Here is a 26,304-nt window from a genome sequence, read left to right as displayed (position 1 = left end):
TGAGCACCCCCCGGCACATTGGAAAGTTGGCACCTGTAGCTCCAGCCCCAGAGTCGGTGCCTGTACAAGGAGCCGCATATTAACTTCTGAAGAGCCACATGTGGCTCCAGAGCTACAGGTTGGCCACCCCTGCTCTAGGCAATGGTCTTACATAGAGAGATCTGGTAAGTAGCTGCTCTCACTACCAAACAGTAGCACCTGGAGCAAAGCGAGAGGAAGCTCAACTGGGCCCTGCAACTACTCTGAAAACAGCGTCATTGCAGTAGCAAAAGAAATCTGTGTAGGAGACGGCTGCATTAGCCTTTTAATGAAGCATGCAAGCTCCTTTGCACCTGATGATGCCGTGTCTGATTTCCATGGATGAACCAATAGGAGCTGTGTGTAAATCTTACAGGAGCTGGTCTCCTGAGGTCAGTATAAGATGGTAAAGCAACACTTCAAGGTGGCAGCAAGAGTATCCTTAAGTGTATCCTTAACACAAGTGCAGGATTGCACTGAAGCCACTGTGCCATTGCCAAGGCCTATCTTTGTCCCTTCCCCCCATCCATACCTACCCCCGCCCCCCAGTACTAGTTCAGCATGGTTCAGGAAGGCCTATCACTTCCTCAAGCATTTCTGTACAATCTGCAAAAGTCTCAGTTTCCAGGTGCTCAATAAACCGAGTGCTATACTTTTCTGTACCAGTCAGCTGCAGTAGCCATCCCCAAAGATTATTTATTCACCTAGGAATTGTCAGTTCCCGGTACTGGGCCACACAATGAAGAGCAATAGAAAAGCAGCTGGCTTTCAATAGTAAAACTGTGAAACTGCAAGAGACCAGAAAGTAAACACTAAAATGATTTACAGATCTAACGTCCCCTTGCACCTAAAGGAGCCTGACCGTTTTGAATTAGTTACATATCAATCACACCGTGCCAAAAATGAACAAGGATGCCAGTTGCCTTACTGGACAGCAACACTCCCCTATCTTGTTGGTCTCTCTTTCTGATGATCTCTTTTTTGTCCTGGGTCTACTCCAGATCTGTTTTTTAAAAATGTTCTTTTGGTAATTTTTGAAAGATCTTTTGTTTAAGGCCCCTTCCTGCAGGGGTTTTGTAAAATCTGTTTGTCGGATTATGAAGAATTCCTTGAATGCTCTTCAACTTCCCAGATTTTGGACTCTTACTTTCTGAATTCTCTAGAGTCAGACTGTAGATCTGCATGCTGCACTGTATGTATAAAGGGATCCTTACTGAATGCATACAAGGCTCGTTGGTACAGCTTGTTGCTGGATTCTTACCCCCACCAGGCTAGCTGGTACAGTTTGCATTTTATAAATCATCTTCTGAAACCACATAGCCTAAAAACTCCAGAGCTGCATATCGGTATCCACACTTTGCAGTCCAGAAGAACTATTCAAACTGATATCAGTGGGAACAGTTCCAGGTTAGCCTCTGCAGCACAAAAGACCTACTGTGAGTCTGATCTGTGTCCAAGATGTATTCACATTATGCAAGTATTTCCTGTTCAAGATGACCATTAATCAAACTGAACAACTATTTTTACAGCAAGAGCTTTCTATAAAATCCATGTTTAGGGCCTGGCATAAAGTTACTTCATAAAAACAGTTGTTGATGGTAAAAGGTACATAAATAAATGGAGGAACAGGGAATAGATAGACTGCTTCTGGAAAGTAGAATGGTATTTAATTCTGCTGTGATCTCATCTTGATATTTTTCAGGGATATTCTCGCCTCTTTTCCATTAAAACAAAGCTGCATCCGTTTAACTTTGTTCTGTGATTTGAAAGTACAAACAGCAAGAAGCAAAATGGCAACTGCTAGTATGATTTTCAGACTGAGGTGCTGAGCACCTGCATTGCTACGCCATGTTGGTGTTCAGCACCTCTGAAAATGAGTTCATGTGTTTCGATGTGATGTGCCTGTCCCATGACAAGTGTCACAAACATCCACTTTACAAGATGTCACCGATCTCCCGTAAACTCAGGAATTATGGTCATGTATATATAAGTGCAATAGGTTTTAATTTACAAAGGACATCAAATACTTTCAGCTTAAAAACGAGCACTTATTCTTGATTTCCTTTAAACTAAAAAAGTATAGTCTTCACTTAAGATCACAGAGTGAGTGTCTCCTGGTGACAGGCTACCACCACACTAAGACTAAAATGGATACTGACAAAAAGATATTGGTTTTCCTGACAATATTATGTCTCACTACACCCTAATTCTGAAATAGATTTCAGAGTTTACACATTACTCTTCGGGGAATTCTGTGCCAAAAAATTACAAATCGTGCACCAAAAAATAACAAATTATGTGCACATTTTAAAATTCTGCATATTTTATTTGTCAAAATAACAATATAATATTCGTAATTTATTTCAAAATACCTGTCAGCAAGTATGTCTGTAACAAGACAGACAATGAAAAAGATTCAGGATACGTTTATTGGCAAATAGATTCCTTACTAGGCATATAAATTCAGAGCTTTGAGTAATAATTCATTTAAACTACAATGCACAACTGTATAACCTGCCCCCTCAGAAGCAGTGCAAACACTTAGGGGAATCAGGGGTAATGGAGGAGCTGAGGGAGAGGGAAGAAGCCTGGGAGTGAACCTGGAGAGTTGTTGGGTGTGGGTGGGAGAAATATGGAACAGGTGTTTTGCGGAGGGCAGGGAGGGATTGCTAGGGAGCTTCCCCCACACAGACCCTGGCTGACCCCTAGCCTCTCTCGCTCAGGCACATCTGCCCCATCCTCATGTGTCCTTGCACCCCCATGTATCCTTGAATCCCTCCCCCTATCCCCATGTGTTCCTCCACCTCCACTCAGACTCCCCCATGTGTCTCTGCACCCCTCCCTATCCCCATGTATCCCTGTGCCCCTCCCCATGTGTCCTTGTGGACCCCTCAGCCAGCCCCCTCCACCCATCCCCATGTGGCACTACACCCCCCTCGTCCCCATGTGTCTCAATGCCCCACTAAGCCATCCCTTTCCCCCATGTGGCCCTGCGCCTCCACTCCCATTCAGCCTCTGCCCCAGTCTGTCCTACCCCACTAGACCTTATGAACCCCAGTCTTTGACCGCCCTATGTGTCCATGCAGCCCCATGTGCCCCACACTGTCTGTCCCTCCATATCCCTACCTGCAAAGCAGCCTCTTCTCTTGCCTATCACAGTTGTGGAGGGCCCGGAAGTGACTGCTCTGTTCTAGCGCCACCGTGGCCTCTTGTGGGCAAAAAGCGTAACTGGAGCAACTTTCCGGCAGAAGTTACTTTCTGCAGAAAAAAATATGCACGGCGCAGTGGCATATGCAGTGGCGCAGAATTGCCCCAGGAGTAACACATGAGAAGTGCCTTTAACCAAATGTGTTCTCATCATGCTGAGCAAATCAGGCACAGTTTTCCTTTAAATCATCCGTCATGCTGTGTTTACATGCTTTGTCCCAATACTGACTAGAGAGTCTCTGTCTGTATCACAGCTCTCATAATGCCAGCTATCTATGTATTTCCTTGTATTTATTGATTGAACTATGCAATTCTGGTTTTAAAAACTCCCCTCTAGTTTTTCCTTTTTCCAAGATGGCCGCTCCACTACTCGTAATTTGTCCTTTCTGAGACCCTCTGCAGGATCATATGCTTGTAAGTGTTGCAATAGGTCTCCTCTACAAGGGCATATATAGTGATGAGAATGTAGAACTTTCATCCACACTAACCAGAGCTACATGCATATGAAAGAGGAGAGACTCGATAACACAGAATAGCAAAGCAAAGGTGCTGAGAAGGGTAACTTTATTCTCTTAACTTTCCCGGCTGCTGAATTTGCCTTGTAAGCTTTCTTTTTTGTGAAATTGAAGATGTAAGACTTAATCTGGGGGTCCCCTAAAGCAGGGGGCTTGGGATGCTAGTCCCTCTAAGGGAGAATGAACTGCACTCTTAGAAGTAAATAGCGTGTTGGCTGCCAGCCACGCAACTTTTCAAACAAGTGCTTAAGGCTCCGAGTTGTAGAAATAATACTGCTGGTATCTAGGATCTTGTTTTTGCAATATGTAGTGGAAGTCTGTGTCTGTTGCACCAGGATTTGCATATTTTTATTCCTGGCTGCGAAGACTAGCCAAAAAGACAGGCAGAGTGGATGATACATATCCCAGTAATAGCCTACAGATGCATTTGCCACCATGAGCAGTAACATACAGTAGAGCAACATTAGAGAGGCTTATTTCTCCTTTTGAAAATGGGTTTTAATCCATCCCACCAAAAGTCTTGTGCTCCCTTTATTCCATCCCTTCCTCCAACCCACTGCAAAATTCAGTTTAAAGGGATACATTTCCAGTCATACATCTCTACCTCCAGACTATCACCACCAACCCACCCCTCAAATAAAAAGCATTCTGGTTTCTGTCATACACTTTGCATGGTTTTTAATACAATATTTCCGAACAAAACAATCTCTCTTAATGAACTTGGATAAAGAGGTTTAAAAATAAAACCCTTATGTATGCCTGAAACACACATGCTTTATTATAATCTTTCATCATAAAGGAACATTCCAGTTCTAAGGAAAGTTTATCATCCCCCAATAATTTTGAATGTAATAGAGATTTCCTTGCATTAAGTGAACTTTGGATGTAGCCCACCCTCAATTAAAAATCCAAACATTATTTTGTTTTGCTTTGGGCAAAAGAAGGAGGGGAAGCATTTAAAATACAGGAGACAGACAAATAGCTTTTCTAAACAAACAGACTAATTGCTCTCATAAACGTAGGATACTCATAATTTAACAGCAATAGTTTATATACTTGGGAAGCCATATAAATAGGGCGGTCTGGTCAAGGTTATGGTTGCGTGCAGTAAAAGGGCTGGTCTCAACAAGGCCTTGAATTGTTTGGTTGTGTATTTTGTGAGCCTCCGCCAAGTTTACATTCTAGCTGACATTTCGCTCCTTGTGTTTATAGCAGACAAAGGAGCTGGCTCTGGGAATTTCTCAAGAGGAAGTCATAGTGGCAGGCGTAGTTACGGAGAGACAAAAAGCAAAAGGTACAAACTGGCTTATGGAAGGGCAGATGTGGGTGTTGCTATTATGTGTAACGTCTGATCTTCTGTGCGTGTTGTTCACACTTAAGGGTCATCCCTAAAATTATGTATAATAAATAACAATACTTTGTTCATGTCATTTTTTAAAATATAAATTAGTGTTATATCTACTAACTGATGGCTAGTTGCCAAAGAGTGTAATTTAGTGGTCTGGACACACTATCTCTGTGGTTTAGGACAGGTCAATTCATGTAGCTGCATTGTTTTTTTCATCTATAATATAAAGGTTAAGCCACCTGCTTCACGAGGGTATTGGGAGAATTAATTAGTGAATGTTTGGAAATCCTTTTGAAGAAGAAAAGTGTTATTGACCAATTAGCAGAGTCCATGTGGTGGCTGAACTTGCTGTGTATGCATTACACAAATTACTGCAGCTGAGGCCCCAAGCAAGGCCCTTGGAAGCATAAAGAGCATCATTACCAAGTGTCTGAATTAGGGAGCTTTCACCTGATTGCGGGTCAGAGGATCTGTGGCTCAGCTAGAAGTGGTTCTTTATGTAGCTTGGATTTATTTTAACAAGGTATAAGTATTTTGGAATCCATTAGAAGTTTTATTATTTAGCAGCCTATCATCCCCGATTAATGTACCATACCATAGTAAACGGCCCTAATTTTACAGATCTTGGGAAACAGGCCAGTCCTTGCTTACAGACTGCCCCCCAACCTGAAGCAAATACTCACCAGCAACCACACACCACACAACAGAACCACTAACCCAGGAACCTATCCTTGCAACAAAGCCCGTTGCCAACTGTGTCCACATATCTATTCAGGGGACACCATCATAGGGCCTAATAACATCAGCCACACTATCAGAGGCTCGTTCACCTGCGCATCAACCAATGTGATATATGCCATCATGTGCCAGCAATGCCCCTCTGCCATGTACATTGGCGAAACTGGACAGTCTCTACGTAAAAGAATAAATGGACACAAATCAGACGTCAAGAATTATAACATTCAAAAACCAGTCGGAGAACACTTCAATCTCTCTGGTCACTTGATTACAGACCTAAAAGTGGCAATTCTTCAACAAAAAATCTTCAAAAACAGACTCCAACGAGAGACTGCTGAATTAGAATTAATTTGCAAACTGGATAGAATTAACTTAGGCTTGAATAAAGACTGGGAATGGATGGGTCATTACACAAAGTAAAACTATTTCCCCATATTTATTCCCTCCCCCCCTACCCCCCCGCTGTTCCTCAGACTCTTGTCAACTGCTGGAAATGGCCCACCTTGATTATCACTACAAAAGGTTTCCGTCTACTCCCCCCCCCCCCCGCTGGTAATAGCTCACCTTACCTGATCACTCTCATTACAGTGTGTATGGTAACACCCATTGTTTCATGTTCTCTGTGTATATAAATTTCCCCACTGTATTTTCCACTGAATGCATCTGATGAAATGAGCTGTAGCTCACGAAAGCTTATGCTCAAATAAATTTGTTCGTCTTTAAGGTGCCACAAGTACTCCTTTTCTTCATTGTAAATATGTCTAATGCTTGTTTAAAAAAAATGTGGGCTGGGTTAGTCTGTGATAGTTTTTAGGACTTAACATTAACTGAGCTTAAAAATGACCTGACCCCAAGAAAAATGCCTCTGACTCAGACTGAGGTTTGGGAACTCTACAAGGCAGTCTATTGCTAAAGGCAAATTGTTGCTCAGAAACATTTTAGGTAACTTTACAATGAAACAGTGAAAGGGGTAAAGCTGATTTGCTAAAATGCTGTGTGTATTTTATATAGGGTGACCATATTTCCCTATGCTGAATACAGGACACGTCGTAAAATTACTTGTAGTCAAGTGAGTTCAACAGCAATCAATCTAGGGTTGCCAACCCTCTAAGTTTTGCTGGGAGTCTCCTGGAATCAGGCCCCATCTCCCGGAGGCTATTGAAGCCAAACTGGAAGATTTTAGGCTGCTAAAAGTCTGGCGGCACAGCTAAGCCAGGCTCCGTGCCTGCCCTGGCCCCTCGCCACTTACAGAAGCGGCCAGCACATCCCTGTGGCTGCTGAGGGGGAGAGAGGGTGGGCAGCACGCGGAGCCCTGTGCACACCCCCGGGACCTCAGGGATGTGCCGCCCACTTCCGGGAGCAGCACATGGAGAGGGCAGTACGCAGAGCCACTTGGCCCTGCTTATCTCGGGTGGCTCCCAGTCAGTATCCCAGCAGGGCTAAGGTAGGCTCCGCCCCTGCACTCCAGTCCCCTGACCCACACCTGAGCCACTTCCCTAAAGCCTGTACCCCACACCCCCTCCTGAACCACAATCTCTTACCCCAGCCCAGAGCCCCCTCCTGCACCCCAACCTCCCTCTCAGAGCTTGCACCCAAACCTCCTGCCCCAGGCTCAACCCAGAGCCCTCTCCCATACTCTGAACCACTCGGCCCAAGTCCAGACCTCACACCTCCTCCCGCACCCCAACCGCCTGCCCCAGCCTGTGAGTGAATGAGTGTCAGGGAGAGTGAGCGAGCAATGGAGGGAGGGGGGATGGAGTGAATGGGGCGGGGCCTCAGGGAAAGGGCGGGGCAAGGGCGTTTGGGTTTGTGTGATTAGACAGTTGGCAACCCTAAATCAGTCAGAACTATGCAGTACAAATGTTCAAATTAACATCAAGTTGACTGAGCCCCTGTTAAAAAGAAATACTGTGTAGTTGGATTCTTTTTATTTACGTTCTTATCTTTAAGTCTTTAGGGCTCTCACAGGGAGAGGTGACATACACACATTCCGGTACACCTCTCTCACACGGGGGGTGACCGACCAACCTTCCCTGCCCAGCACTCTCCATGCTCGAGGCCTGGTACCTGGCACCGTGTCTTCCCAAGGCAACACGTGTCGGAGGGGCACGCAGGGTCACATGCCTCCCCTTCCCAGATTTCTGCCAGGGTTCTCACCAGAATGGAACTGTCTCAGATTGAGGTGTCATTAAAGGAGATTTTGGAACAAATTGATAAACTATACAGTAATAAGTCACCAGGACCAGATGGTATTCACCCAAGAGTTCTGAAGGAACTCAAATGTGAAATTGCAGAACTACTAATGGTAGTCTGTAACCTATCATTTGTATCAGCTTCTCTACCAAATGACTGGAGGATAGCTAATGTGACGCCAATTTTTAAAAAGGGCTCCAAAGGTAATCCCGGCAATTACAGGCCAGGAAACTTGACTTCAGTACCTGGCAAACTGGTTGAAACAATAGTAAAGAACAAAATTGTCAGACATATAGATGAACATAATTTGTTGGGGAAGAGTCAACATGGTTTTTGTAAAGGAAAATCATGCCTCATCAGTCTACTAGAATTCTTTGAGGGGGTCAACAAGCATGTGGACCAAGGGGATCCAGTAGATATAGTGTACTTAGATTTTCAGAAAGCCTTTGACCAAAGGCTTTTACACAAAGTAAGCTGCCACGGGATAAGAAGGAAGGTCCTCTCATGGACTGGTAATTGGTTAAAAGATAGGGAACAAAGGGTAGGTATAAATGGTCTGTTTTCAGAATGGAGAGAGGTAAATAGTGGTGTCCCTGAGGGGTCTGTTCTGGGACCAGTCCTATTCAACATATTCATAAATGATCTGGAAAAAGGGGTAAACAGTGAGGTGGCAAAATTTGCAGATGATACAAAATTACTAAAGCTATTTAAGACCCAGGCAGACTGCGAAGAGCTTCAAAAGCATCTCAAAACTGGGTGACTGGGCAACAAAATAGCAGATGAAATTCAACGTTGATAAATGCAAAGTAATGCACATTGGAAAATATAATCCCAACTATTCATATAAAATGATGGGGTCTAAATTAGTTGTTACCACTCAAGAAAGAAATCTTGGAGTCATTGTGGATAGTTCTCTGAAAACATCCATTCAATGTGCAGCGGCAGTCAAAAAAGCAAACAGAATGTTGGGAATCATTAAGAAAGGGATAGATAGTAAGATAGACAACATCATATTGCCACTATATAAATCCATGGGACACCCACATCTTGAATACTGCATGCAGATCTGGTCACCCTATCTCAAAAAAGATATATTGGAATTGGAAAAGGTTCAGAAAAGGACAACAAAAATTATTAGGGGTATGGAATGGCTTCCCTATGAGGAGAGATTAATAAGATTGGGACTTTTCAGCTTGGAAAAGAGATTATTATGATAGAGGCCTATAAAATCATGACTGGTGTGGAGAAAGTAAATAAGGAAGTGCTATTTACTTATAACACATGAACTAGGGGTCACCAAATGAAATTAATAGGCAGCAGGTTTAAAACAAACAAAAAAGTATTTCTTCTCACAATGCACAGTCAACCTTTGTGAAGGATGTTGTGAAGGCCAAGACTATAGCAGGATTCAAAAGAGGACTAGATAAATTCATGGAGGATAGGTCCATCAATGGCTATTAGCCAGGATGGTCAGGGATGGTGTCCGTAGCCTTTGTTTCCCAGAAGCTGGGAATGGGCAACAGGGAATGGCTCACTTGATGATTGCCTGTTCTGTGCATTCCATCTGGGGCACCTTGCATTGGTTGCTGTCGGAAAACAGGATACTGGGCTAGATGGACCTTTGGTCTGACCCAGTATGGCTGTTCTTAATGTGGCCTGGAACATCCTTTCGGCGCTATGCAGGAGAGAAGGGATGGGAGCTGCTTCCAGCTGCAGGGGAGGAGGGCAGGGGGAAGGGATGACCTGGCCCCTGTCTTTCCAGAGCTTATCCCTTCCCCACTCTCCTGTGGCTAGAAGCAGCTTGTCCCTTCCTGCCTGCACAGTGTCGAAAGGCAGCCAACACCTACAGGCTTCTGCTGGCCACCGACATAATTGAGTGGCCATCTACAGTGCGGTCAGGAAACGGTTAAGCCCTAAGGTAGCATTGTGCACCAGGGCCCAGGGAACCCTACTGCAGGTGCTTCAGCAAACACAACCAGAGAGGTGGCTCAGGAGGGAAGGGGGCCTAGAGGACGGAGCAGCCCCGCACTCCCTGGAGGAAGGACCTAGGGTGTGGGGGGCAGGTGAAGAGGGTGCTAAGCCCCTGCCCAGGGGACTGCTGTTGAGCCTGCAGGGCTGGGGCCCGAACAGGCTGGAAATCCCTTCCTCCCTGCCACGTCAGAGCTTAGCTGGGGGGCAGAGAGGCTGCCCCATGCCACCACTGCACAGGGCTTTGGCACGTGCAGGGGTTGGCTCCTCCTGACCAGTGCCCTGGGCCAGAGGATCTTGGGCTTTCCTGGAGCGCGGCCCAGCCAGAGGCAGTGGGGGAAGGAAGGAGCCTGCCAGCCAGGCTGTTGGTGAGCTGAGCACTCCAACTAGGGGCTGGTTCTCTGCACAGTGCTGGGAGCGGGACATGCCCCACCTAGAGGGATGTGGAGGAGCTGTGGGGGAGGGGCAAAGCAGGAAGAGGACAGTGAGGGGGGGAGCATGTAAAGGGCTGATGGGTGGGCACCAGTCACCACAGCTCGCAGCGCGCAGGGAGTGCCGGCCAGAAACAGGACGGGGGACAGGGCCCTGATGGCTGAGAGCTGGCACACAGCGGGGGCTGCACTGAGGGACCAGGGGGCTGCATTGGTGGGCAGGCAGCTAGCAAGCTGGGATCTGGTCAGCAGCAGGATGCACCAGTACTGATGGGGAGAGACAGATAATATGGGACAATATGCCTGTTTTTAAGAAAAAGTCGGGACACCTGCAGGAGGGCTTAAATATAGGACTGTCCCTTTAAAAACAGGATATGTGGTCACCCTAATTTTTTATAAAATGATGTAGATGCTAATTCACTATCATAAACTCCAAGTTTCAAAAATGATGACTAAGAATCTCCCAAAAGGGGTGCTGTTACAGATTTCAGTGTGGGGTGGCAACTTTCAGCAGGGGTCTGGTGTCACTTAGGCCCCTGGAAGTTCTTGGATTTTTTTGAAGGATAAAATATAAAAATCAGGCTATTTAGAGAACATTTATTGTGATTATTTTCTATATATTCAATAATAATTCATACAGGTGTACTACAACCAAATTACCAGCATAGGGCAAATAGGTAAGTTTTAATTTTAGCTTTAACATGCAGTATGAAGCCTGGAGTGTGGCAGGGGACCCCCCCCACACACACACACCTAAAGGTGCCCCTGCCTCCCAGACACATGAAATTTTTTAAGCCTATTTTGGGTTCTTTCTACGTGCCCTCTGGGCTAGGAGCATTGCTAAAAATGAAAGCTGAGATTTTCATGCATTCATATGACTCTAGGCACCAGGGATTTAGGAACAACACCAAATGTCATGAGACTTATCATAAAATTCTAAAAGCTGACAATGCTGCCTGAGTCATTTTTGGCTGTCTTTAATCACAGTATTCTGTCGGTATATGTATTCCATCAACCTGTGTGGTATCTGAGCACAAAGACCCAGATTTTAGAGCACTGAGCAACTGAAGTCAATTGCAAGTACTCAACACTGCAGCATATCGAGCCCCAAATGCTGTGCCAGATCCAGACGGACCAGAAAAGCAGCCCAAAGAGAGCAGACCCTGTCCTGGGAGCAGATCTGCAGCCCCAAAGCCAGAGGCACAGCCCAGAGAAAGCAGACTTGCCCTGGGAGCAGAGCTGCAGCAACCAGAGCCAGAGGGGCCAGAAAAGCAGCCCAGGAAGCAGGTCAGTGCTGGGAGCAGAGTCACAGAAGCAGCCTGCAGAGCAGACCTGTCCTGGGAGCAGAGCTGCAGCAACCAGAGCCAGAGGGGCCAGAGAAGCAGCCCAGGGAGCTGGAGGCAGAGCAGCAGAGACAGAGTGGTGCAGCTGGGGCTGGAGCACTCTGGAGCTGGGTGCGGTGAGCAGCTGGGGAGAGTGAGGGGGAACCTGGGCAGCAGGTCCAGCAGAGGGAGACACCTCAGCCAAGAGGCTCTGCAAGCCAGGCTTGGATTTTAACCCCGACAGGGCGGGGGCGACACTGGGAAGAAGGGTCCTACCACTTAGAGCCTGAGAGCGTGTGGCCACCACCAGAGCAAGTGTCCAACCCACAGCATCCCTGCAGCACAGCCAGGGCCTGAGAAGAAGGCCTGGGACTTACAAGGAACAGACTGTGAACTGCCCTGCCATTCCAGAGACGCCGTTTGTGATGTTCCCCGCCACAGAGCGGGTTGATGTGATTCCTTTCACTTTTCCCATTTTCCCTTATTCTTTTTAAAATTAATTGTTGATTAAATAACTTGCATTTGCTTTAACTTGTATGTAATGGTCAGTGGGTCAGAGAAGTGCCCAGTGCAGAGAGAGTACCCCGGAGTGGGGACACCCTAGCCCCCGTCCTAGTGACCACAGCAGGTTTGGGGGTCAAGCCCCCCAGGAATTCTGGGCCCAGCCTTGTTGGGGTTACGAGGACTCTGCCAGACAGGAGAGTGGAAGGGGAGTCCTCAAGGGCAGGGAGGCCACTGGGTAACGGAAGTGGGAGTGAGGACTCAGATCCTTTCGTTAGCCCACTTCACTGGGGTAGTGCAGAAGCCAGGAAAGTTCCCCACAATAGCGGGACTATTCCCCCGCTTACATATAGTCTATAGAGCAGTATAAACAAGTCATTGTATGTATGATATTTTAGTTTGTACTGACTTCGCTGGTGCTTTTTATGTAGCCTGTTGTAAAACTAGGCAGATATCTAGATTAATAGTTTTCAAAGTTCAGGTCACAACCCAGTACTGGGTCGGGGAATGCAAGGCACTGGGTTGTCTTGCTTAGCATCCAGGGACTCTAGTGGCTGGCCAGTAAAATCTAGTAGTCCCTACCTATTCTGACACCACGCTGCACCCCAGCAGCAGTTAGCAGCAGGTCCGGTTCGTAGGCAGGGGGGCCACAGGGCTCCACGTGCATTCCGATTGGCTGGAAACCGGCCAGTGGGAGCTGGGGGGCGGTGGTGCCTGCAGGAAAGAGCCATGCGGAGCCTCTTGCACACCTCCACCTAGGAGCTAGTCCTGCTGGCTGCTTCTGGGGCACAGCACAGTCTGTGGTGCCAGGACAGGTGAGAGGCCTGCCTTAGCACCCGCGCTGCGCGGCTGACCAGGAGCCGCTGGAGGTAAGCCTGCGCCCTGATCCCCAGCCCAGAGCCCGCACCCCCGGCCCAGAGCCCTGACCCCCGTCTGCACCCCAACCCCCTGCCCCAGCCCTGAGCCGCCTTCCACACTCTGAACCCCTCATTCCCAGCCCCACCCCACAGCCCTCACCCCCGCACCCCAACCCTCTGCCTCAGCCCTGAGCCCCCTCCCACATCCCAAACCCCTCATCCCCAGCTCCACTGGGTCGTGGGCATCAACAACTTTCTTCAATTAGGTCTCCAGAAAAAAAGTTTGAAAACCACTGATCTAGATGAATTGATGTACCCCCTGGAAGACCTCTGAGTACCCCCCAGAAGTACGTATATCCCTGGTTGAGAACCACTGGCTTAGATTTGCCTGCCTTGGTACCAGTGCTCGCAATGATTTTATGATACTTAGGTGATGTACAGAAGGCACACATGCACCCCCAGTGTGTGTGCACACTACCCAGAATACTAAAATCAGTGCTGGTGACAGAAGGATCTTCATCCCTCTGGATTTGAATATAACCAAACCAAAGTAATCTAAAAAATGTAAAGCTTTAAATAATCCTGAGCTAGCTTTGTTCTAGATAGATCAATGCTAGGTCCAGTAATAATAGCAGTACAGCTGAGGCAACATGGGTATCAACTGCTCAAGTATGTATCCAGGGTCGTGTCTGGTCAGGGCTAGTTCTACATATGAGCTGAGGTGTGCTGAAGCAGAATTCACTTTCTGGGTACTTCTGGACAAGGTGGATGCATTTAAATCAAAGCGATTTAAATCACCAATTTGAATAATAATTTAAATCAGCAACCAGGAAATATTGATTTAAATAATTGATTTTAATTGTGTTTGCGTTTGTACTTTTTAATTATCTTCCTAAAGAAAAGTTGCATCTCTTTGGTTGGTAACCATTAAAATATGTTGATTTGCAACTAAATACAGCCTTTACACCAATTTGGTGCTTCTTTTTGCTAACCAGATGGATAGACAGTTTCCATACGCATTTATTTAAGTACTTGCTAGCTTAATTAGTACTTAATTAGCTTACTTATTCAGATTCATAGTTGTTGTTTTTTTATTTTAGAAAATGGTGATGGATGCATTTCTTATTTACTAGATTATTCATTTTTTTACATGTGATTTGTGTCAAGCTCTATTTGGATGGAAATTCAAATCCAATTAAACGCACAAAAATAGTACTTTAATTTAATTTAATTTAACTGTGCTGAAAATATAAAGAAAAATGTATCCAAGTTTACCAAAGCATGTTTTGCATTTAAAACTCTCTGATTTATTAAAGAAATATTATCTATAGTTAGTGAATTGAACTGATGATTTCTGGTCACCATGTCCTTCAGGATTTTAAAATTAGCAGATCTCATTCTCTCACACCTCGTTTTAGTCATAGATTGGAAGAGGAAAACAAGTTTTTCTACTTTTTCAACTCCTAATTGGTTTCTAAACTTTGAATGAACTAGTCATTGAACTAAACTACTCAGAAAATGTAATGTCACTATATAAATCCATGGTGCACCTCCACCTTGAATACTGCGTGAAGTTCTGGTCACCCCCACCTCAAAAAAATATATTAGAATTGGAAAAGGTACAGAAAAGGGCAACAAAAATTATTAAGGGTATGGAATAGCTTCCATATAAGGAGAGATTAAAGACTGGGACTTTCAGCTTGGAAAAGAGGGGGAATATGATAGAGGTCTATAAAATCATGACTGGTGTGGAGAAAGTGAATAAGGAAGTGCTATTTACTCATAATACAAGAAGCAAGGGTCATCCAATGAAATTAATAGGTAGCAGGTTTAAAATAAACAAAAGGAAGTACTTCTTCACACAACACTCAGTCAACCTGTGGAGCATTATAGGTTATGGTGTGAAGGCCAAAACTATAATGAGGTTCAAGAAAGAATTAGATAAGTTCATGGAGGATAGGTCCATCAATGGCTATTAGCCACAATGGTCAGGGTTGCAACCCCATGCTCTGGGTGTCCCTCGCCTCTAACTGCCAGAAGCTGGGAGTGGACAACAGAGGATCGATCACTCAATCATTGCCCTGTTCTGTTCATTCCCTCTCAAGCATCTGGCATTGGCCACTGTCAGAAGACAGAATACTGAGCTAGATGGACCATTAGTCTGACTCAGAATGGCCATTCTTACGTTATGTTCTTAACTAAAATGAAGAAAAAAAATTCTGCTCCTGCAAAAGCAGCTACTGGCCTCAAACTCAAACTTAGCCAGGTGCTTAGCCAGTGAATTCCACCAGTTCAGGGGTTTGACTTACTTTAAACCTTGGCAGCAAATAAGTACTGCTTAATATTAATTTTTGTTTTTAATTTAAATGATTTTATTATATTATAGTAAGCTTAGGTTGCCAATTTCAAAATTAATTTTAAATAGGTTTATTAAAAACTGTATTTAACTTAAAGTCTTTTTAACCATTTTATCCATCCTGCCTCCTGAAGCATTTTCTTATCACATGCTTTTCAGATGGTGTCTAGCTGGCTTGTAGAAAACGAGATCATTTGGGAATACAAGGTTATGTTCTTTAAAGGTAGTGAGGCAATAGAGACAACTGTAGAAATAAACAGAGAGGCAATGCAATATTAAAGCCTGGTTGACTTTAACTACAACTACAAAAGTTGGCGAGGCTAACTACCCACAAATAGCCATTTTCCTTAAGGGGAAAATATTATTCAATAAGTACAAAAGCCATTTCACCAACATAAAGCTCAAATAATCTGCCTCTATGGAGGTACTTATCCCAGTCTGCCCTCCCATTAGTATTCTGCACCAGCCTATGCAAGACCAGCATGGACAGGAATAAACTATACTGGTATGAAAACCTTAATACTGGTATAACTGTGTCCATACAAATGTGTTGTACCACTTTAACTGTGTTTCTAAACCAGTATTGTTAGTAGACAAGTCCAAAGATTTCCAGGCAACTCTTTGACACCTCATTTCCCAGCTTCCAATTCATTTTAAAGTGTTCCATTTTACCATACTGTAATGTGCAATTGAATAGGTAAAGGTTCACAAAAGACCTAAGTCTGTTCTCTCACTAAGTCCATGGAGCTGAATCATCTTAAAATTTGAAAGCCTCTGAATTACACTGGTGTGAGATCAGAATCAGGCCCAAGAAATTCAACACCATGGAGCTGCAAGGTCCTCTGTAGCATGTAAGCTTCGGTGCATTTCCTCACCAACAGTGGAAGGGTGATGCTTTGGACTGTTTGGTTACTCTTTCCTTGGTTTTTGCTGAGACTGTCAACCGGCATTCCTATTAGTGATGGTGGTTTGTGATGCAGATACCTGTTCACATAGGCTAAGGAACAGCCAGGAGGTAGCAAGTGAAAGGTGTTACTTTCAAATTAGATGTGATTTTAAATGGTGAAAGATTCCACGTTTCTCTATCAACCCCCCCTCCCCGAATTGCCCAGTTCCCTCCAGACTGCAATAATAATTTCCAAAACGGTGTCTTATACACAAAAAGATATTGTCACCATCTGGCATTTGAACTGGATGTTATCTAAACTGAATTAAAGATGAGGGAATGAGTAAATGCAACTGAAACCACTTTTAATAATAATGGACCAGATTTAGGAGCCTCTCTTCTTTCCTTAACATAATAGCTCATCTTAATTAATTAGCCTCTTACGGTTTGTATGGCAACTTCCACCTTCTCTGTATATATAAATATATATCTTCTTACTGTATGTTCCATTCTATGCATTCGATGAAGTGGGCTGTAGCCCACGAAAGCTTATGCTTTAATAAATTTGTTCGTGTCTAAGGTGCCACAAGTACTCCTGTTCTTTTTGCAGATACAGACTAACAGGGCGGCTACTCTGAAACTTAACACAGGAGTTCACTTACTGGTGCTTTTTCTGTGTTATGTTACTGTATATGCTACATGCTTCCTGGGAATTTGGCCTATGCTATAAATAGACACAGACTTGGCATTTGTGGAATCTAATTCAGCAGGGTAAAATGAGGTATACTTTACAGGCAATTATCAAAAGTGTTAGCAAAATATGACTCTTGCTGTAAATAGAATACAGCAATGAGACTGTACCAGTACAGTAAAAATTGCAGACTTAACATAGACTCAGAAGTTCTGATCCTGCTGGATGCTGAGGGTGCTCAACTTCCATTAGCCAATGGCAGTGAAAGTTGCTCTGTACCTTTCAGGAAGTACTTAGCACCCTGCAGGATTGGACAACTTGTAAATCAGGAGTTTGGAAAATATGAAGTCACTGTGGGTCTCTGAAATATCTCCTAATGTAAACTATTTTTAATCTCCTCATTGGATGAACTAAAATTGTGACTGTTTTACTTTATGTTCACATGGTACTTGCTCTCCTCCTTGTTTCCAAATACATTAAAAGCTGCTAAAAATACACTATTTTCTTATGTTACTTTTCTCTGTAAACTATCACTTTAGTTGCCACAGGGATGTTATGTGATTGTGACTTGGAGGGGAGGTAGGTTGTGCAATTGTGAATGAGAGAGAGAGAGCGTAGGGGGGGTCCACATCCCTCTAGTGTCCCTCTAGAGTCCACGCGACGAAAGAGTGAGAGTTCCTGTACTAGGCCCCTGTCTCCTTCACTTTTAAGTCCCTCTTTAAAACCCATTTTCTCCATGCTTTGTACAGTGAACCTTGTTGAATTGTATAGAAAGTCCCCTTTGTTGTACTACTTGGCTGACCTTGCTCTATGACTGTGGTCGCCAAAGAGTCAGGAGCGGTGGTCTGTTCTTGTATAACCAGAAGGCTCCAGCACTAGCTAGAGTCTGGTTCTAGGACCCTGTGCCGTGTGAGGTCCCAGGCTCCAGGCTGGAAGTCTACACAGCAATGAAATGGCCCCACAGCCCGAAGAACAATGCAACAGAACGTGTCACTCAAAAGTTTCTGTGAACCAGTTCAGAATTGGTCAAACATACAACCATTGGATAAATGATCTCCCAGCCATATTTTTATCATTGTTATTTATACAAGAATTATCAAGTTCAGCACACTCCAGCCAAAGGGGGGAAGGAAAATTAGGTAAAATTCACACAAGTGCAGAGGTCATCTTGTACCATTTTACTTGGGTCTTTCAGTGTGTGTGACCTTGTGTGAGCCTTGTGCTCTGGAGTGAATTCTGTATACTCTAGAGGGGAATCATTTTAGACATCTTTGAAATACGATCTGATTACAGAGGTTATAGAAGTCCATTCTGAAAGGTACTCTACTGATCTTGGAAAGCTATAACCAATGTATCACTTTCTAGCTTAAAATAAATATTTATGCAAACTAGATGGGGAAACAATGGATCAGATTTTGAGCAGGTGTACACTGGCATAGCACCATTGGGGGAGAATCTGGTTCACGGTATCAGTGTTCCTTTGGGTACATAGTTTGATTACCTTATTCCTGCCCCTTGTTTTTCCTACATCCTAAATGTTTATGTGCCAACATTTTTCAACAAAGAGTTGCATTTAAAAAAAAATCATAAAAGCTTTGTGTGTACTCTCTGACAGAAAGCTAGGCTGGCAGAAAAATAGTAGTCTTTTGTTGATGACAAAGCATGGGAAAGACTTCTTGGGTCATCTTGTCTAAACAGCAGGATTTTCCTCCTAGACTGGTTCCTCATTTGTTTTATCAAGCTGCCTGCTAAACAGCTCTAGACATCCCACCCCAATTCCCTCTTTAGGTAGATCATGCCTTTGCCAAGTTGCTCATACTGCTGATCATTTTAAAATGTAACTTTTAATTTGAAACTTGTTGCTGCTTGTTATCTCCATTTTCAAGCATTGTAAATAATCCCTCCCCTACCTCATATCTACAAATATTTGAAGCAATAATGTGAGTTAGCACAGTTCTTTTTAATCACCTTTCCATCAAGCTGCACATGGTACATTTTCTTAGCCTTTCAACTTGGTTCATATACCCTAATCTTTTTATCATTCCTTTATCCTCCCTCTCTGGATTGTCTCAAATTTATCTAGAGTGTGTTCTTTTCTGCAAAAAGAAAAGGAGTACTTGTGGCACCCAGGCATCCGATGAAGTGAGCTGTAGCTCACGAAAGCTTATGCTCAAATAAATTTGTTAGTCTCTAAGGTGCCACAAGTCCTCCTTTTCTGTTTGGGGATACAGACTAACACGGCTGCTACTCTGAAAGCATTCTTTTCTGCAAGGTTCCCAAGAGAAGAGATTGGATGGCTTATTGGATTATTAATGGCTACAGAGCCTTTCATCTTGGGGTCACTGGTTTAAATCCAAAGCAAGTGAACACTGACTAAAAGCCAGTACCATCTGAAGACTGTTCAATGGCCTCCATGAAAAGTTTTGATGATCGTTAAATGCTCAAATACTATGGCAGTGAGAGCTCTATAAAATAGTGATTAGGCTGAAATTTCTAGTAGACTGGTTGCTACAAATAAAATAAAATGCCACAATTGCCATTGTCACAGCAGAGCATCCAAGGCCCAAATGGTAACCAAAAGACCAGAGACTTGAACCACCCTTTTACCCCAGGAAGTATCCCGTCCAGAACAGAGCTAAAACATTTTGCCAGGGTTGTGTGGGGAAACTTGTACTGCTGTGGATGGTGTTGGGCCCGTTCTGTTAAGTAATCATGAAGGTTGTCATCTTGGCACCTTTCACAAGCTTTAATTTTTGAGTCTCCTACATTTTCAAATGTACAGTCCTGAACAGCTGCTGAGGGTAGGCCTTCACTGCAGAGTTAACTGGAATTGTCTACACTGTGAAATAATACTTGAGTTGCTGTGTCCTCACTGGCTGCACACACTCATGTGGGGCACTAAGATGTATAAGGGCAAATCCCATAATTCTTTGCACTGTAGTAACCTGAGATGCGTTATGAATGTATACTATGAATTGTGGGAGAACTTGTTTGGCCCCATGGTAGGAATAATGTGAAGCCATTTGAGGAGTAGCAGCACTCAAGTGCAGTAGCCTGCATCCACGCTGCAGAGTTGTTTTGTTAACAGCTCGGTTGTGCTCACTTGAGTTTTAACCTATTCCCCCAGATGGGTCAGCTAACTTGATTACCAGCACCATCACACTGAAGTTAAGGAGTCCTGTCTGTGAACAGGATGCAAGTTCTGTGCAACACTCAAGTTTTAACTTGAGTTAACTTTGCAGTGAAGACTGATCTTGTAAAGCAGCACTAAGAGTCTTCATTTCCCACTGCGGTCAATGGGAACGGAATGAAAGTCATCGCTGGAGGTGCTTAGCACCTTTTACAATCAAGCTCAGAACTATAGTGCGGTAGTTCCAAGTGCTGTCATATGCATGCTGTTCGAAGAGGGTAATTACTTTGCTTTTAATTTCTGGCGGGCTAGAGATATTGGTGAGTAAAGTTATTCTGAATGGAGGATCTTTTCCTCTGTCTCTGGCTCAGTAAGGAAAAGAAACCTCTGCGTTTTATTTTATCAGGATCCTCAAACTTGTCTTTATTTCAAAGGCTGATGCTGTATGCCAGCAGTTTACACCTACTTGTTAAGATGACTCCATGGGCTGGTAATACTAAACCTTTCGACATATGTAACATCTACAGATTCCAGCAAACCTCTTGTGGTGGGGTTTGATACAGTTGTAGCTCCAGTGTGGATTAAAATTGACATGAAAAATAATAGGCTGAGATATGGATATTTAGATAACAATGTTTTTTCAATTTTTTTAAGTGATATGTACCCTGTTTGTGGAAACGTTCCTTTGTTTCCAATATTAATTTTTATTGAATGACATCGCAATAGCAAAAATCAGTTAAGACAAGAATAGAAGAAAAATCTGTATACAGTTTTGATAAATTAACATCACAATGAGTTATTTTTAATTGCACTCATTTAATACTTGATGTAACATAAAGTAAATAAACTTGAAATTACATGTCATGGCTTCTAGAAGGTTGGGGAGCTGCGGAAATCCATGCAGATACAGGATACTGTTAGTCTAATGCGGCATGTTAGGAAACTGGCGTTCAAACTGCTTGCACCTACACCTTTTTTGGGGGGTGGGTTGACAAATGAACACGTCTATCTCCATGGTTGTCAATACAGCCCTTTTTCAAAGCATTAAGGTTCCTTCACTTTCTTTTCATTTTTAAACCCACCATTGTGCAGTTTGTATATAAAAAATGAAATTAAGAGACAAATACATCTGAATGAGCTCGGATATATTGGAGATTTCTGTCTCTTAGCAATAAAAAAGGTAACTTGTCGACCCAAGCAGATTTCTAGTAGTTGAGTTCATTGGTCAGGACAACACATGCCTTCAACCTGAGGGGCTTTAACAAGAGATACTTTAGCCCTTATGTTAAAAGGGAGGATCACTGATATGCAAATCCTTGTGGGCTTCTTTGTATGTTGTAATTGCCAAATACACATAATGAAGAGGGTGAGTTGAGGACTAAGGGTCCGATTCCAGAAGGTTCAGAATATATCATGAAAGGTGCCGAGCACCCTCAATTTCCACTGAGTACCCCCAAAGTATTCTGTGGTCAGCAATCAATGACACTGCACCAGTGCTGACTGCTAAATATATATGACGACACACATGGATCAACTGAACTAGCAGAGACTTTCCTCTGCTCACGCTCAGTTGGTCCAAGCCACAGCTTGTCCTTGTCTACACTTAGCACTTGATGAGCTACATCAATTGCTGGCCACCAGTGCTGAACTGGTGCTACTCCCAAAGGCAGACATGGCCAGAGGGTGCCTCACAGGAGGTTCTCAGCACTTTGAGCAGTTTTTGAGAGAGAAGCAGAACTCTAGAAAAGGAGCTCCATCTTCAGACCCTCAGCCTAGTAAACCAGACCCTGTGGCCTGGCTGAGGGTTTGAAGATGGAGGGTCTTTTCTAGAGTTTCGGAGTCCTACATCTCTGAATTATAATGCTTAAGCTGCAATTTGCTCTAGGCTCTTGTGTACCAGTCAGACTCGAGTGATACCCTGACCTGCCATACTGGAGAGTCAAATTTTATTATGGTCTCTTAATCCCTGTGTTGGAAATTTAGGAGGTAGCATGCTTCTCTCGTGAAGAAGGAACTTTTAACATTAACCATGACTCCTTCATCTCATTCAGGGTGGCTTTAAAGACTCTTAAAACAGTCCAGTATAATTCTTTGGCTAGAAGGGGTAGGGGTGGTATTGCATGGTTTTGAGGCTGGAGACAAAGAGTTAAAATTTGGAAAAATTATGGTGTCTCATAGCTTGTACAAAGTCTCTAGAGACCTGCTCTGCTACCAGAAAAAATCTCTATTCTGAAAGGCTTTTGCAATTTGGCCACATTTCAGAAGGAAGGGGGAAAGAAACAACAACCAGAAAAATATGGTGTTTGCTAGCTAAAAGGAGAATACTTTGCAGCCTACTAGCAGGTGTGATGGATCACTTTCAGAACTGAAAAGGAAAATAAACTCAGGAAACTGCAATATAAATAGATCTAATCTGATATAGAGCATGTGCCCCCGATTTAGCTTTCAGTTACAGCTACGCCTCACAAATTGCAGGTGTCTGTAGTAGTGTCAGGCAGGAGGTGAATACCTTTAGTTAGAAGCTTGGAAACACCTTACTTGGTCAGTAGCCTCAGATGTAGTCTCTTATAGTTGTGGTTCAGGTGCTCAGCTACCCTGGTGATGGTCATAGTATAAAAACCTGAAGAGCTGCTTCGCAGAATAAGGATGTATATATTTTTTCCATTGTAGGTATTATTTCTCCAGTATTGTTCCTCATTCCCCTTTATCGTCTGCCTTACAGGCCTGGCACATACATTTATGTGAATAGTAGGAAAGATGGTGCCTGGAGATTAAACCAATCCACTCAATTACCGCATTAAAATACAGACATTACACAGGTCAACATTTCTGTTCTGCATGTCACCGTCGCTGTGAAACCACCCAGGTCACCTGTGGGCTACAGGAAGCAGCTGGACCAAATAAGCCAAAATAGTCTTCCTCCAGTCAGACCACAAGAAGTTGGGCTGTTTGTCTCACATGGAACTCACTTTCATACCTTCCTCTACCTTTATTTAGAGATCCTTGCTCTGGGCATCTGCATTACCATACCCGAATCTGGAGGGCTCTTTTTTTCCAGAATTAGAGGTTAATCCTATGTTTACTAAACCCTAGGCCTATTTCAAGGAAGGCATTTAGACTAAGCCAAAGTCAACTAAAATAATTCTTTGCATCTAAATATCACAGTGTTTAGGGTGGAGCACAACAATTTTAACTGTGGCTTGACCCTTAGCTTTAAGCCTCCTTCAGCCTTTCCATCTTTCACTGTTTAGCTTACTCCTTTCCACTAATCTCCTCTCTCAGTATTAAAGTTTTGAGGGCCACATTATTCAGGGCCACAACTTCACTGAGTGTGTTGTATTTCAAAGCAGGCAGGATTTGATCCTGGAAGAAAACACTACATTTCACACAGTATGATTTTCTGATGAGGAAAAGTGGAAAATATGCTGGAGGATCCGTTCTTGGGGAAGCTGAATGTTTGCTGCAGAATACTGTTTGCAGCCAACTGGGATAAAATTCATCTCAGTTGCACAACCATGTGATCACATCTTTCCATCGTTCAATATTGCTAAGACACAAACATTCTCTTCCTTCTGGTCTGCATCCGGCTTAGTTTAATTTGCATGAGCCTGCAGGTTCACTTAAAGTTTTGGGTATGATCCACATGAACAAACTGGAGATACTTTGAAAATGCATCCCTCCCAAAATTTTATGTCCAGAAGTTGCTCGTCTGTTACAATCTTAAAAGGTGAATCCTTATTCCAAATTCTTAGATTTGTTTTTTAATCCATTACTTCGTCTCCCAAAAGTACAAGAATCAGAAACACAATGGTAGCCACTAAGGACCTGATCCAGCTTTCTCTGCAAACCCCAAACTCCTACTGATGTTAGTGAGAACTTTATGTATGCAAGGAATGCAGCATTGGCCCTAGGTAGCTAGATGCCACACAAATCTTATCTAAGTGGCTTTGAAGCAATGACAAACTAACAAACTCACTCCTAGAGCTGCTGAAGATGTTTTTTTGTGTAGATTTTTATGTAGATTACTGTTGTGTTTTAACTAACAACAGCCATGGTATTTTTAGCTCTGTTCAAAATATGGGAATAAAAATCAAGCTTGCCAAGTGGCAAGGGACAAAGGGGGGAGGGGAATTAGTTCCAGCTTTTCACAAATGCATTCTCAGAAGGAAAAATGTATTTGCTTAATAAAAACTATAGCAATTACTTCACTTTCGGTGCCATTTGACATTAACTATCTGATTCTGGTTGTGCAAGGAATGCACAGCTGGATCAGCTCTTAATATATTTAGAGAGACAAGGTGAGTGAGATAAGATCTTTTGTTGGACCAACTGCTGTTGGTGAAAGAAAGTGCAAACAACAATTAATATATTTAGAGCAGTTTATGAATGAAAAAATCTTGCCTTATACCAATTTATCTTAGATGAGCCCTAAGGTGTGAATTTTAACCCATGACTCCTCATGTGGACACTTTTATTCCAGTATAAGAGTGCTTTTTTCAATGTAGTTTATGTCACTTGGAAAGGGGTTTAAACTAAAGCAAAAAAAAGCAACTCTCATTCTGGAATTCAATCAGAGGTAGTGCATATCTATTTTAATTATACTGGTATAAATGGTAAAACTTTCCCATGTAGACAAGCCCTTAAAATAGAGGTTGTATTGTTATTGTTATGGAAAAAGTAGCTATTGGCTTGCCCATTATACATATAAGCACCTAGGATGAAACTCCCCATAAAGAGAACTAAAGATGTCATGCAGTAACTGCACCTAAAGTAACACTGAGTTAGCTCAAAGTAACATTGAGCATCCTTATTTGTCTGGCAGTTGAAACTCTGAAACTTAAGTCATGTCTACACTACAACATTATGTTGGTCTAAGTTACGTCAGCATGCAGCCACCGGAGTTATTACATCGCTTGTGTGTGTGAACACTATTCTTCTTCTGTCAGAGGTGTGTGTCCTCACCAGGAGTGCTTGTATCAGAGTGCAGAGGGTAATGCACTGTGGGTATGTATCCCATTGTGCAACTCGTCATCATCCAGCCAGTGTGTTTTGGGAAGTTTTTGCAATGCCTCATGGGACCAAAATGAGTCGCACAGGGGGGATTGGGAACATGGAGGTCAACCTGCCCTAATTCAGTGTTCTCCATCCCATAACTTCATCTGCATCCCATAATATTTCACACCTCTTTTCAAAATCCCTGTAAACTCGCATGTTCCTCCTCGCTGTCCACCATCTCTCACAGAACCCCGGAGCCTGCACAGCCCGCACTATTGCTATGAGCATTGCAAGCATGGAGCACCTGATCCTGCAGTATTTGCAGAGCCGCAAGAGGAGCAGAAGGGAACATGACAATTCCTTGGAGACTAGATTTCTGTGGGACATAGAAAGAAACAATTCAAGGCTGTTGGTGGTGTTCCTACTGGGGCAGACCAAATGGTCCATCTAGCCAGCCACTAGTCTTCTAGACAGTGGCCACTGTCAGGTGCTTCAGAAGGAGTGAACAGAACAGGGCAATTTCAAGCAATCCATCCCTTGTCATTCAGTCCCAGCTTCTGGCACTTGAAGGGTTAGGGACACCCACAGAGTGTGATGTTGTGTCCCTGACTATCTTGGCTAAGTCGTCTTATCAGAATAGGGGCACATTGGAAATGTAGAGAGAGAAGCTAGATTTCAGTGATCACATATTTGGGGATGTCATGCGTTGGTTCGATCCCGAATGGATCCTCTGTGTCTAACTGACTAAAATTCAGGGATTAGACATCCTCACTAACGCATGGGTGTTCAGACACTAGATTTTGATTTGGTTAATCTCTATTTACATATTTTCCCTACAACTTATAAATTAATTAGGAAGGAAATAAAAAACAAAAACTTTTGAAATAAAACAGAGCTCCCTAATGGACAAAGAAAATTCCCCCAAAGTGCACACCCGCTTCTCCCCCCACTTCATGTCAGCTTTTATAGCTCTGCTGCTGGCCCAGCCTTCCTCTGAGATTTTTTATGACCATTAAGAAACTTCATTTTTCTTATGGCAGCAAACAATCCTTGGGCTCTGAACAAGGCTATAATAAAAAGCATCTTGCTCAAAAGCATTGGTAATCAAAGGGGGAAAGTGCAGGGCTGCTTTGTAAATTTTGACTTTC

General features: G+C 43.5%; 1 protein-coding gene across 5 annotated transcripts in view; it reads left to right on the top strand.

Annotated features, from left to right (window-relative positions):
• Positions 1 to 26,304, top strand: part of FBXL7 (F-box and leucine rich repeat protein 7) — a 325,721-nt gene that overhangs the window by 281,272 nt on the left and 18,145 nt on the right. The window contains exon 3 of one of the 5 annotated variants that reach the window (XM_048839634.2): positions 4,953 to 5,034. The exons of the other annotated variants lie outside the window; for them this stretch is intronic. Within the exon in view, the coding sequence (XP_048695591.1) occupies positions 4,953 to 5,034 (82 nt within the window). The remainder of the gene's footprint in view (positions 1 to 4,952; positions 5,035 to 26,304) is intronic. 5 annotated transcript variants of the gene reach the window in all.

This window comes from Caretta caretta, chromosome 2 (assembly GCF_965140235.1).
Source record: "Caretta caretta isolate rCarCar2 chromosome 2, rCarCar1.hap1, whole genome shotgun sequence".
NCBI lineage: Eukaryota > Metazoa > Chordata > Testudines > Cheloniidae > Caretta > Caretta caretta.
This window is presented reverse-complemented; position numbering and strand designations above follow the sequence as displayed.